This window comes from Erythrolamprus reginae, chromosome 1, assembly GCF_031021105.1.
Source record: "Erythrolamprus reginae isolate rEryReg1 chromosome 1, rEryReg1.hap1, whole genome shotgun sequence".
Classification (NCBI taxonomy): Eukaryota; Metazoa; Chordata; class Lepidosauria; order Squamata; family Dipsadidae; genus Erythrolamprus; species Erythrolamprus reginae.
In genome coordinates, this window is record NC_091950.1 from 27,391,463 (window position 1) to 27,406,058 (window position 14,596).

Sequence of the window (14,596 nt, forward strand, 5' to 3'; positions counted from 1 at the left end):
CACACCGGAATATAAGACATGCCTTAGTTTTTGGGGAGGAACATAGGGAAAAGAATCTGCTTACCAGGTGTTCTGTCTGGGTGCCCCCAGACTTCAACACCAACTGGAAAAAGCAGCCAGACACGCTGGTAAAAGCAAAAGCACTTTATAGTTTGAAAAATAAACACAGAGAAAAACCTGTTCTTCCCAACAGGCAGGCTATGAGACTTCACAACAGAGTCCTGATGGCCAGACAATACAGCAGACTTCTTGCTGGCACACCCACCACTGTAGAGAATAAGACCCACACCTTTTCCCCCCAAGGTTTCAGTATTCAAAGTCACAAACCAGAATTCCAAGACGCCAAAGATCACAGCCAGGTCCCAGGACTCCCAAAGATAATACTCCACAAGCCAGGAAGGGTGGGTCTGCCTTTTCAGCCTTTCCAGAGAGCACCACACCCAAACCCAGCTGTTGCCTCTAGTGCTGAAAGTACCTGGCTAATTGTCCCCTTCGTTGTGTTGCTCTTCTCTGCCGGAGATCGATTATTGCTTGTGCATTTTCATCTAAGGAATCCAGGCTGCTTGCTGGGGAGAGCTCCCTCTCGGGGGACTCTGGCTGTCCTCCCTCTCCCTCAGCCTGAGATTCCTCCTCCCCGTCTGCCTGAACCTCCTGTTCCTCATCCTCCCCCTCTGAGCAGGAAGCCGGCAGAGGATCAGCCGTTCCCTGAGGGGCCTCAGACGAAATCACAACACCAGGTATTCATCTGGTTAGCGTCCTTAGTCTGGTCAGCTTCAGCACATTATTTTATCCCCTGGTTAAGGGCTTAATGTTTTTTTTTTTAATTCTTATAGAGTAACAATGAAAGCAAGCCAGTAAGAGCTGGGAACATCATTAGCATCTCCTTAGGGCTGGAAAGAAACTTACTCAGAGCAAGTTAGAGCAATGAAAAAAACCCTTCAAAGACTTAGGGCTTGGAAAACATTCTTCACAGAGAGAAACAATGATCGAGCCTGCAAATTAAGAACTGGGAAGATTGTTAGCACCTAGTTAGGGCTGGGGAAAAAAAGCTACATTCAGAGTATAAGACGCACCCAAATTATCGGCCTCTTTTAGGGAGGAAAAAGGTGTGTGTTATACATTGAAAAATACAGAATGTATAATCTAAAATCTATGCTGTTAGTCACTTAAAAGAATGAGTGAAAGGTCATAATTAACAGATTTAGAATGATTTAATTTTATGGTATTTTATCTCTGGTCTCTAAATGTTTTCTCCTGCAATCAATTTGGCTATTTATTTACTTACTTACCGTACTTACCGTACTTACTTACTTACTTACTTACTTACTTACTTACTTACTTACTTACTTACTTATTAAATGTGTATGCCGCCCCTCTCCGTAGACTCGGGGCGGCTCACAGCAATAGTAAACACAATGTAAAATACAAATCTAATATTTAAAAAACTAAAATTTGTAGAATGCTACAAAATGTTTGTGCCATTTTTTTGTTATACGGACTAATCCAGTTGGCAGAGAATGAATACGCACTGTAGCTTTCCTAAACATGGTCTTTTTTGCAGTCACCGTAAAGGAGTACGAAGACCTGACCAAGGCACTGTCGCTTATCAAGGAGGCCATCACAGCTGTCGACACTAAGGTGGATGAGTTTGGGAAAGAGCAGCACCTCCAGGAAATTGTAACCAAGATGGAACTCAAGTCTTCTGGAAAGTTTAAGAATGGCCTTATCTTTCGGAAGGAGGATATGCTTCAGCGGCGCCTCCTCCTGGCCGAGATGCTGTACTGGAAAGCTGCTTCTGGGCGCCTAAAAGGTGAATTCTGTGGGTTCTCCTTTTCAGGTGTTTACTGCATTGCTCAGTGTTCTGTCTGGGTGCCCCCAGACTTCAACACCGACTGAAAAAAGCAGCCAGACACGCTGGTAAAAGCAAAGGCACTTTATAGTTGGAAAAATAAACACAGAGAAAAACCTGTTCTTCCCAACAGACAGGCTATGAGGCTTCACAGCAGAGTCCTGACGGCCAGACAATACAGCAGACTTCTTGCTGGCACACACACCACTGTAGAGAATAAGACCCAAGCCTTTCCCCCCAAGGTTTCAGCCTTCAGGGCCACAAGCCAGAGTCAGAAACGCCAAAGATCACAGCCAGGTCCCAGGACTCCCAAAGATAATACTCCACAATACAGGAAGGGTAGGTCTGCCTTTTCAGCCTTTCTGGGGAGAACCACACCCAAACCCAGCTGTTGCCTATTTAGGGCTGGAAATACCTGGCTAATTGTCCCCTTCGTTGTGCTGCTCTTCTCTGCCTGAGATCGATGATGGCTTGTGCATTTTCATCCAAGGACTCCAGGCTGCTTGCTGGGGAGAGCTCCACCCCGGGGGACTCAGGTTGTTCTCCCTCTCCCTCGGCCTGATATTCCTCCTCCCCGTCTGCCTGGGCCTCCTCCTCCTCCTCCTGTTCCTCATCCTCCCCCTCTGAGCATGGAGCCGGCAGAGGTTCAGCCGTTCCCTGAGGAGCCTCAGACGGAATCACAACACTCAGTAATCAGGAGTAATCAATGTGTGAGTCTATATATATATAAGCCAAATACCACTCACTCATCACAAAATCTCCATAACTGTAAAGCCTACAAACTTGACACTTGGCACATTTGTTCCCCTTGGCTTCTAGGTGCTCGTTCAGAAAGGAGTTTTCGAGATGATCAGATCATTAGTATTTCTTATGCAGTATTATATTAATTAGCACACTCTGATGCTAAGGAGTTAGACGTTCTACTCCCCTTCCCCACTTGAAAAGAATTCTGTCCCAACTGTCAGTTGCCTTATATTAATACGCTTTGATGCTAAGGAGTTACACATTTTACACAAATGTTCAAGCTTTAAGTGTCAATGTATCAAGTCCAATCGTAATTACTCATTAATTTTCAAGCTTTAACAGTCAATTTATCAAGCCCGATCACATAGTTTCGTAGCAACGCAAGGGTGTCCAGCTACTAGCATTTAGTAATCTGCTTCTTCCCCCCAAAGAAGGAAGCATTGATCAAAATGATGAGTTATTTATTGAGTCAGTGTCTTTCTCAGGCACCCAAGGGAAAGACAAAACATTTATGTCAATAATTGACTTCCAACTATTTCACACTTTGAATCTGCATCATTCATGTTAACCCCGTGATATAGGTGCACTTTTTTCTTTTTGGAGTATTAAAATTGGCCTGCTGGTCTTAAGCTGAAGCTCAATCACTTTTTAAAGTTCTCATTGAGCTGCTTCTCCTTCCCGACTCCAGAAATGTTTTTCTTTTTTCTTTTTTGCAAATCTTTGAGTCCATCTCCACCTGACTGGTTAATCCTGTATCTGAGTAATGTTACTCTGGCATCCTAAAAATAGACAATTCTGAAAATGACTTTTCTGTTGATAAAAGAAATTCAGTTTCAGTGTTAAAAATCCCCCCCCCCCCCTTTCTATATTTAGGGATAATTTGATAATTCAAATGATCTTAGCTATACTTTTCAATGGAGCGGCAAATAGTGAAATAAATATTTGCTCGGAAATCTGATGCAAAGTCAGGTGAACAGATATTCTTATATAGGAAAACTAGTACTGAGGCTGTAGATGACAGAAGTCCCCTGAAAACAGAAATCTGGGTTGATATTTTGGGATGGCCAAACATTTGAACATCTGTGTTCTGTCTGTGAAACAATCAGAGTATAAAACTGTACCCTCTATATGCACAAGCACTGGATTCAGCATATTTTTTGAAGTATAAAATGCACCTAAATTTTGGAGGAGGAAAACAAGGGGGGGAAATTCTGCCTCTACCTCCCAGCAATTAGCCTCCCAGCAACCAGCACAGATGATATACACTCTTTGCCTGTCCCATAGAAATAGCAAACAATTGGAAAAATGTACATTATAGCAGTACAGTGGTCCCTTGATTTTCGCGGGTTCGAACTTCGCGAAACGGCTATACCACGGTTTTTCAAAAATATTAATTAAAAAATACTTTGCAGTCCCCCCCCCCCCTATACCACAGTTTTTCCCGCCCGATGACGTCATACGTCATTGCCAAACCTTCGTCCGGCTTTAATAAATATTTTTTTAATAAACTTTAATAAATAAACATGGTGAATAATAATCTAAATGGTTGCTAAGGGAATGAGAAATTGCAGTTTAAGGGTTTAAAGTGTTACGGGAAGGCTTGTGATACTGTTCATAGCCAAAAATAGTGTATTTACTTCCGCATCTCTACTTCGCGGAAATTTGACTTTCGCAGGTGGTTCCGGAACGCATCCCCCGCGAAAATCGAGGGAAGACTGTATACTAATGCCAGAAAGTTTTCGTAAATGTAGTCACACTATAACTCCTCCCAATTATGTAAATAGATCTACTCCAAACATGACTAAGTCACGGTTTAACTCAGCTGCCTTATCTTAATACACAGGACACTGTTACATTTCAGATTATACTTTTACAGATCTTTAAAATTGATGTAGCTTTCTGGAAGTATAGTTATTCTCTGCTATTTAAAAGAAGATACAATACCACTGGGCCTCTGTTTTAAAAAGCTTCTTTGTTTTGCTGTCTAGAACAATAATAAAGCAGTCTTTAAAAAATAAGTCTAATATGTGAACATTCTACAGACATTTATAGTTATTGACTTACCTCCAGTTCAGCAGAAAATAAAAATCTGTGTCTCTCTCCCAGCAATTTGCCTCCTTGCAGCTAGTTTCACTTTCAGTTTAGCACAATCAGCTGAGGGTCGAGAAGCTGATATCAGTTGCTTGGCTTAACAGGCTCTGTTCTTCTTACTGCAAGGAAGTAAATTGCTGAGAGGCAGAGGCCAAAGAGTGGGGGTGGCTGGGTGGGGCTACATTTGGTGTATATTTTTGGTGAAAACCCAAGTTTTCACCCTCTTTTGAGGGGTAAAAAGGTGCTTCTTATACTCCAAAAAATACGGTAAATGACAGTACTCTGAATAATCCCCCAAAAGGAAAAATTCAACAGCATATTTATTTATTTATTTATTGGATTTGTATGCCGTCCCTCTCCGTAGACTCGGGACGGCTAACAACAGTAATAAAAACAGCATATAACAATCCAATATTAAAACAGTTAAAAACCCTTATTATAAAACCCAACATACATACAGACATACCATGCATAAAATTGTAAAGGCCTAGGAGGAAAGAGTATCTCAGTTCCCCCATGCCTGGCTGCAGAGGTGGGTTTTAAGAAGCTTATGAAAGGCAAGGAGGGTGGGGGCAATTCTAATCTCTGGGGGGAGTTGGTTCCAGAGGGCTGGGGCCGCCACAGAGAAGGCTCTTCTCCTGGGTCCCGCCAAGCGACATTGTTTAGTTGACGGGACCCAGAGAAGACCCACTCTATGGGACCTAACTGGTCGCTGGGATTCGTGCAGCAGAAGGCGGTCCTGGAGATAATCTGGTCCGATGCCATGAAGGATTTGAATTAGTTTGAATTAGTGTCTAGCTAGCTGTTAGAATATTTTAAAAAATTACTTGCTCTGCTTGAAAGGATTACAGTATTTTGTTTTCAACTTCCCTTTCTTCAATAATTTTGGCAGATGTTTTGGCTGTTCTGCTGACAGATGTGCTTTTACTACTGCAAGAGAAAGACCAGAAATATATGTTTGCATCTTTGGTATGTATTTCTCTCTGCTAAGGATAGGCAGGGTGGTGTGGAAAACCTAGAACTCTCTGTGGTTTCTGTAATAACAAATAAATCTGAACTACAGAGAAAAACTCTGATTTGGTTGGGTCTTTGCTAAGAAAATTCCAGGAACCCAGCAAATTTTAACCTCAGTTCCCTAACAGGCTTCAGCTTTTGTAAATTCCTGTAGGTTATTTTAGGTATGTCTGTTACTACAAAAAAAATCTCAACTCTTTGAGAGTTGATCAGCAAAATGGCATGCTCTTTATTATCATACAGTTGAAATGAATACCTTAATATGTTTTTAAGTAGGACAGTTGAATTTGCTTATCAATGCTGAGTTCTTATTGGAAAGTAAAGGTTTCTGGAATTGGATATGTCTAGTCTTATGGAAGGTAGGAGTAAGGGAACCATGATAGCAGTGTTCCAATATCTCAGGGGTTGCCACAAAGAAGAGGGAGTCATGATATTCTCCAAAGCACCTGAGGGTAGAACAAGAAGCAATGGGTGGAAACTAAACAAGGAGAGAAACAACTTAGAACTAAGGAGAAATACCCTGACAGTTAGAACAATTAATCAGTGGAACAGCTTGCCTCCAGAAGTTGTGAATGCTCCAATACTGGAAGTTTTTAAGGAGATGTTGGATAACCATTTGTCTGAAATAGTGTAGGGTTTCCTGCCTAAGCAGGAGGTTAAACTAGAACAGTGTTTCCCAACCTTGGCAATTTGAAGATATTTGGACTTCAACTCCCAGAATTCCCCAGCCAGAGAATGCTGGCTGGGGAATTCTGGGAGTTGAAGTCCAGATATCTTCAAGTTGCCAAGGCTGGGAAACACTGGACTAGAAGACCTCCAAGGTCCCTTCCAACTCTGTTATTTTATTCAATTCTATTCTAATTTATATTGCCCCTAGTTTCCATTGTATTGCGGTCCTATTTATTTAGTATATTTTCATTTGTCTTTAGTTATTAATTACAATTATAATTAATTGATAAATGTGCAATAAATTCCCTTTCATCTGTTAAATCAAAATACTGATTTTAATGCATTTATATGTTTCGTATTTTCTTAAATGAACGAAATTAGCAAATTGGATTCTTCGGTGTGTGTCCATGTGCGTGCATGTGTGCGCATCTTTCAAACTGATTATGCTAAACAAAGACTTCCTATGTAGAGGAACTATCAAGAATAACAAAATAACAGAGTTTTGGTGGGGGGACGGACCTTGGAAGTCCAATTCAAGCTCAAGCAGGAGACCTTATACAATTTCAGACAAATGTTTTACCAATCTCTCCTTTAAAAGCTCCAGTGATGGAGCACCTGCAACTTCTGAAGGCAAGCCATTCCACTGAAGAGGCACCCAACTCTGTCTTCTATGCAATAGTCCTTCAGGATTTCAACAGTAAACACAACGTGCTATTTGCCCCCCTTGTCCAATATAACCCAGCCAGCAGAAACACTCTGGGGTTTCAGGCACAATTGGGTCTTTCCCAGCTAAGCAGATATAAGCAGAGATCTTTGGGATACTTTTCCTACTTCCTTCCACTCTTTCCAGGTTAATCTGATTTACAAGTATGCTGTAAAGAAGAAAAATTATAGCTGTTGCTTTTTAGGATTGCCGTAGATGGACTGTTGATGATGATGCTGTATCTTGCATCACAGGACTCAAAGCCACCAGTGATTTCCTTGCAAAAACTGATAGTCCGAGAAGTAGCCAACGAGGAACGAGCCATGTTCTTAATCATTGCTTCCAAGGAAGGACCAGAGATGTATGAGATTCAAACCAACTCCAAGGAGGAAAGGAATATCTGGATGACAGAAATTCGCAGGGCAGTGGAAAAGTGAGCATATAAAATAGGTTGTTCTGTTTCTCTCCTGTGTTGGGTTGGTATCAGACTTGGTGGCCCTTTGCATACCTGTTATTTTGTCGTCATAAGGAAATACACGTAGTCCTTAGTTAATGACCGTAATTTTTGTTTATAAGCAATGGGATCAAGAGGCACAATGTCTGGTGACTGCACTGCTTTAGGACAACAATCCCAATGGTAGCCATTGCCGTCATTAAGTGAGGAACTCTGATGGTTAATTAAGACAGGATTGATATCAATAGGGTTGATATTCCTGGAGGTGTCTGTAATATGGCAAATGATTTAGCTTTACTAGATAAATGGTCAAAGCAATGGAAACTGCAGTTTAATGTTTCCAAATGTAAAATAATGCACTTGGGGAAAAGGAATCCTCAATCTGAGTATTGTATAGGCTGTGTTAGCAAAAACTGCAGTAGAGAGAAGGATTTAGGGGTAGTGGTTTCTGACAGTCTCAAAATAGGTAAACAGTATGGTCAGGCGGTAGAAAAACAAGTAGAATGCTTGGCTGCATAGCTAGAGGTATACCAAGCAGGAAGAGGGAGATTGTGATCCCGCTATATAGAGCGCTGGTGAGACCATATTTGGAATACTGTGTTCAGTTCTGGAGACCTCACCAACAAAAAGATATTGACAAAATTGAACGGGTCCAAAGACGGGCTACAAGAATGGTGGAAGGTCTTAAGCATAAAACTTATCAGGAAAGACTTAATGAACTCAATCTGTATAGTCTGGAGGACAGAAGGAAAAGAGGGGACATGATCGAAACATTTAAATATGTTAAAGGGTTAAATAAGGTTCAGGAGGGAAGTGTTTTAACAGGAAAGTGAACACAAGAACAAGGGGACACAATCTGAGGTTAGTTGGGGGAAAGATCAGAAGCAACATGAGAAAATATTATTTTACTGAAATAGTAGGTCCTTGGAACAAACTTCCAGCAGACATAGAAACATAGAAGACTGATGGCAGAAAAAGACCTCATGATCCATCTAGTCTGCCCTTATACTATTTCCTGTATTTTATCTTAGGATGGATATATGTTTATCCCAGGCATGTTTAAATTCAGTTACTGTGGATTTACCAACCACGTCTGCTGGAAGTTTGTTCCTAGGATCTACTACTCTTTCAGTAAAATAATATTTTCTCACGTTGCTTTTGATCTTTCCCTCAACTAACTTCAGATTGTGTCCCCTTGTTCTTGTGTTCATGGTTGGTAAATCCACAGTAACTGAATTTAAACATGCCTGGGATAAATATAGATCCATCCTAAGATAAAATGCAAAAAATAGTATAAGGGCAGACTAGATGGACCATGAGGTCTTTTCCTGCCATCAATCTTCTATGTTTCTATGTTTCTAAGACCCAGGTGGCTTGCAAACAAGCTCTGGAACAGACACCAAAGCAATGCCAATAGCACTTATATACCGCTTTACAGCCCTCTCTAAGTGGTTTATGGAGCATCTTGCCCCCAACAATCTGGCTCCTCATTCTACCAACGTCGGAAGGATGGAAGGCTGAGTCAACCTTGAGCTGGTGGTGATGAAACTGCCAAACTGCTGGCAGCCGGCAGTCAGCAGAAGAAGCCTGCAGTACTGCATTCTAACCACCGTGCCACTACAGGTCGAAAAGTGCACATGCGCATGAGCACAGTGGGGCCAGGAGTGGCTATTGCCAGATGGGGAGGTTGTGCAAATGGCTCACAAAAATGCGAGGTTAGAGAGGGCTGCTGCTAGGCAAGGAAAGGGGGCGAGGGATTTACCGTAGTGACTGCCAATTTCCCCATTGATTTTTCTTGTGGGAAGCTGGCAGGGAAGGTTGCCAGTGGGACCACATCACCATAGGATGCTGCGGCCATTGTAAGTGTGAGCTGATTGCCAAAATGCCTGAGTTGCAACTGTGACCGCAGGGTAATATAATAGCCAGAACTTTGAGGATTTTAAGTCTCCTTTTTCAGCACCATCATAACTCCAAACGTTCGCCAAATGAATGGTTAGGAAGTGAGAATTACTTCTATACAATCTTGTGGGGTTTGTTTTTCCCCCAACTTGAGTGTGATAAGTAGGTGCAAAATTGGGTTTATGAAAAAGAACCTTCTTTCCCATCAACTATTTATTGATTTGATTTGATTTGATTTGATTTGATTTGTATGCCACCCCTCTCCGAAGACTCGGGGCGGCTCACAACGACATAAACAGTGTACAAATCCAATTATTAAAAAATACAGTTTAAAACCCTTATAATAAAATAATCACACAATCCAATCAAACCATACACCAACCTTGACAATTGGGGCGTGTGTTAATTTCCCCATGCCTGGTGGCAAAGATGAGTTTTTAATAATTTATGAAAGGCGAGGAGGGTGGGGGCAGTCCTAATATCTGGGGGGAGTTGGTTCCAGAGGGCCGGGGCCACCACAGAGAAGGCTCTTCCCCTGGCATTGTTTAGTCGACGGGACCTGGAGAAGGTCAACTCTGTGGGACCTAATCGGCCGCTGGGATTCATGCGGCAGAAGGCGGTCTATGACATCAGGACTCCTTTTTAACCAGGACTTCAGTGGTTTATATTTATTTGCAGTTGTCCTGATGAAGAGGATAGTGTCCTTGCTGATCCAGAAGAGGAAAAAAGGCAGGCCGAAGTGAAAACTGCAAAGCTGAAAGAATTCCAAGGTAAAAAAGCTCTTGTCTTGCAAAAGTGTCCTTTACAAGAGGGTTGGGCTTGCCTAGTTTTGGGGACTTGTTTTGGAGAAGAGGAAGACTGGGGAATTTATGATCAGACCCTTTGGAAATCCCTGCGCACTGTATTATATGCAGTGTGTATGTTTTTACTATTATAAAAATTAATATAAACTTTATTATTTAAAAAAATAATAGGATAATTGGTTATGAACTGATCTGTAAAAGCACTACAGGTAGTCCTTGACTTACAACTATTCATTTAGTGGCCGAAGTTTCAATGCGACATGACTAGTCCTTGCACTTATGATCGTGACAGTACACACACACCTGCCATGGCCATGTGATCAAAATTCAGGCACTTGGCGACCAGCGTAGATTTACAACGGTTGCAATATCCAGGATCACATAATCGCCCTTTCTAACCTTCCTAGTTGGTACCCGAGAAACAATGGGGGAAGCTGCATTCGCTTAACTCTGATTTAGTTTTATTTACAGTGGTATCTCTACCTACGAACGCCTCTACTTACGAACTTTTCTAGATAAGAACCGATTTTTTTGCCTCTTCTCAAGAACCATTTTCCACTTACAAACTCGAGCCTCCGAAACTGTAATTGGAAAAGGCAGGGAGAAGCCTCTGTGGGGCCTCTCTAGGAAACAGGTCCGGAAAAGGCAGGGAAAAGCCTCCGTGGGGCCTCTCTAGGAATCTCCTGGGAGGAAACAGGGCCGGAAAAGGCGAGGAAAAGCCTCCGTGGGGCCTCTCTGGGGATCTCCTGGGAGGAAACAGGGCCAGAAAAGGGGAAAAGCCTCCATGGGGCCTCTCTAGGGATCTCCTGGGAGGAAACAGGGCCTTCATCCTCCCTGTGGTTTCCCCAATCACACACATTATTTGTTTTTACATTGATTCCTATGGGAAAAATTGCTTCTTACACACTTTTCTACTTAAGAACCTGGTCACGGAATGAATTAAGTTCGTAAGTAGAGGTGCCACTGTATTTATTAAATGTATATAGCAATAGCATTCAGACTTATATACCGCTTCACAGTGCTTATATACCGCTTCAAAGCCCTCTCTAAGCAGTTTACAGAGAACAAGCAACAATCTGGGTCCTCATTTTACTGACCTTGGAAGGATGGAACCTTGAGCCTACTAGGATTCGATCTGCCAAACTGCTGGCAGCCGATGATTAGTAGAAGTAGCTTGCAGTACTGCACTCTAACCACTGCACCACGAGCCATTCTCACTGTCTGCGGTGACTCTGGGCAGCTTACAGTATAATAAATACAGCGATTCAGTTAACAATGGCAAAAAAATAAAAGATCATAAAAACTGGGCACAATAACTATGGGTCTCAATTGTGGCTGTAAGTCAAGAACTGCCTTTCTTTCATTTCATTTCATTTCATTTTATTGGATTTGTATGCCGCCCCTCTCCGTAGACTCGGGGCGGCTAACAACAGTGGTAAAAACAAGATGCGACAATCCAATACTAAAGCAGCTAAAAACCCTTATTTTTAAACCAATCATACATACAAACGTACCATGTATAAATTGTAGAAGCCTAGGGGGAAAGAATATCTCAGTTCCCCCATGCCTGACGACAGAGGTGGGTTTTAAGAAGCTTACGAAAGGCAAGAAGGGTGGGGGCTATTCTAATGTCTGGGGGGAGTTGGTTCCAGAGGGCCGGGGCCGCCACAGAGAAGGCTGTTCCCCTGGGCCCCGCCAAACGACATTGTTTAGTTGACGGGACCCGGAGAAGGCCCACTCTGTGGGACCTAATTGGTCGCTGGGATTCGTGCGGCAGAAGGCGGTCCCGGAGATAACCTGGCCCGGTGCCATGAAGGGCTTTATAGGTCATAACCAACACTTTGAATTGTGACCGGAAACTGATCGGCAACCAATGCAGACTGCGGAGTGTTGATGTAACATGGGCATATTTAGGGAAGCCCATGATTGCTCTCGCAGCTGCATTCTGCACGATTTGAAGTTTCCGAACACTTTTCAAAGGTAGCCCCATGTAGAGAGCATTGCAGTAGTCGAGCCTCGAGGTGATGAGGGCATGAGTGACTGTGAGCAGTGACTCCCAATCCAAATAGGGCCTCAACTGGTGCACCAGGCGAACCTGGGCAAACGCCCCCCTCGCCACAGCTGAAAGATGTTTCTCTAATGTGAGCTGTGGATCGAGGAGGACGCCCAAGTTGCGGACCCTCTCCGAGGGGGTTACTGATTCCTCTTGGTCGTCTTGCAAACAATGCCTGAAGAATGGGTTGCAGGGCTTCCTGCTGTTGCCCCCCGAGCACCATGGCGTTCAATTGCCTCTTCCCTTCTCCCTTCCCCTGCTCCACCATCTAGAGCGTTTGAACATGAAAGACGATCTGATCTTGCAAAGCCTCACAGAGAAGCAGCAGATCTACCAGGAGATGGCCGAGGTGAACGGTTTCGAGGACCTGACTGCTAGCGCCCGCTTCCGGCTTGTCAACAGAGTGGATTCTCCGGAGACCCTGCAGGGGGAGTCCATCCTCAAGCAGGCAGTGATAGAAGGTGGGTGCACCGGAGATGGAAAAACGGGGGAGAAATTACATGATAGGACCACGTAATACGGGTAGTCCTTATCATAGCACCACAGTGGACCCCAGCATTTCCATTGCATAGCAAGACGGTTGTAAAATTAATTTCGCCGCAATCTTTCTTGCCACGATGAAGTGAATCGCGGCAGTTGCTAAGTTAATGAATTAATTTGTTTATTTATGGAATTTATGTTGCCACCTATTTGCACATGGCGACTCAAGGCAGCTTGCAGAATATAAAACCTCATTTAAAACAATAAAAAAATAATCAAATAAATTAATATAATAAAACCACTCCTTGCCCCAGCGACAGCACATTGCACGCATCATTTAATGGGCTGCAACCAGCTCTGGGTTCCCCCAGGCCTGCTGGCAGAACCAGGTCTTCAGCGTCTTCCCGAAGAGTGCTAGAGTGGGGGGGGGCATTCTAATATCTGAGGGAATGATGTTCTAGAGAGAGGGAGCCACCACGGAAAAGGCCCTTCTTCTGGGTCCCACCAGGTATATCTCCTTAGGGGATGAGACCTGCAGCATTCCTTGGCTTCCCCGCTCTGATAGGTCGGGTAGATGTGACCAGCAAGAGATGGTCCCTCACAAAAACCAATTAAAATCTCTTAATACAAATCAAAATAAAGATATACACAATAGAAATTCAGATCAAAATCAATACAACCCCTCTCTGGGTTCAATCCATTTGATAATTATCAGAAATTTACTAATATCGCAACCTACAATTACTTCTCACTAACAAAAACAATAAATATAATCAAACTAAGTCGTCATAATCCAAATGCCTGCTAGTTTGCAGGTACCACCCCTCCTCTTTTTCTTCTTTCTCCTCTCTTTCTTCGTCTTTTCTTTCCATTCTCTTTCCTTTTCTATCCCACCTCCAACCACCTCTTCTTTCTACACTATTCTTGGACCATTAAATACTACAGCTATAAGATTATCCAAATAAGAATATTGAATACAAAATACCTACATATAGACAAATATTTGGAATGTATATACAATAATATATATAAGTCACTGTATAAAAATACTGTTTACCCCAAACCCCTCCCACTTCTCTTTTTTGTATTCCCATCCCCCTTTTCCCCGTTTTCTTTTTTTTAATAATCTAATAAAGTATATTTAAAAAAAAAAAAGAGATGGTCCCTCAGATAACCTGGTTAACACGGCTGTTAAGTGAACCTGGCTTCCCCATTGATTTGCTTGTCAGAAGAGAGTGAGAGGGGATCACATGGCCTGAATTTAGCCTGCACAATGGAGAACATAATTGATCACGGCAATAAACATCTTCTCTTTTCCTACTCAACTGCCTTCTTGGCTGCTGTCTTCTAGTGGAGACCCTTCAGAACCTGATCTTTACCCAGCTGGCCAGTGCAAGCTCTCATCCGGAAGATTCCAGTGGGCCTGGATTGCTGAGGCGAGCTGAGACATTTGGAGGATATGACAGCGCCATGACAGGTCTGTCAAAAGGAGGAATGGAGGAAGGAGCGTGAGATCTGATACAGGAGTGAATGATCTGTGATTACTGCTCCTACTGCAGATAGAATGCCACGTTTTAAATCCCTCCTACTTAGTGAGTCCAGTTTGTAATGTTTTAGTCCATCGGTGTTGAATGATCCAGAGGTGGTCTTTTTCCCCCTAATTAATGTTATATGCTGCCCATCTCATTATCCAAAACAATACTCTGTGATTTACAATATAATGAAAGCAGGAATATAAAACATATATTAGTAGATCCTTGGAACAAACTTCCAGCAGACGTGGTTGGTAAATCCACAGTAACTGAATTTAAACATGCCTGGGATAAACATAGATCCA

At 42.7% G+C, this 14,596-nt stretch overlaps 1 protein-coding gene across 9 annotated transcripts in view; it reads left to right on the plus strand.

The window, feature by feature from the left end:
- The window catches only part of LOC139165078 (rho guanine nucleotide exchange factor 18-like), a 108,657-nt gene that overhangs the window by 71,758 nt on the left and 22,303 nt on the right, over positions 1-14,596 (plus strand). For all 9 annotated transcript variants that reach the window (XM_070748026.1, XM_070748053.1, XM_070748034.1 and 6 more), the window contains 6 exons: positions 1,562-1,810; positions 5,577-5,653; positions 7,325-7,503; positions 10,102-10,193; positions 12,552-12,740; positions 14,111-14,236. In XM_070748026.1, the coding sequence (XP_070604127.1) occupies positions 1,562-1,810; positions 5,577-5,653; positions 7,325-7,503; positions 10,102-10,193; positions 12,552-12,740; positions 14,111-14,236 (912 nt within the window). The remainder of the gene's footprint in view (positions 1-1,561; positions 1,811-5,576; positions 5,654-7,324; positions 7,504-10,101; positions 10,194-12,551; positions 12,741-14,110; positions 14,237-14,596) is intronic.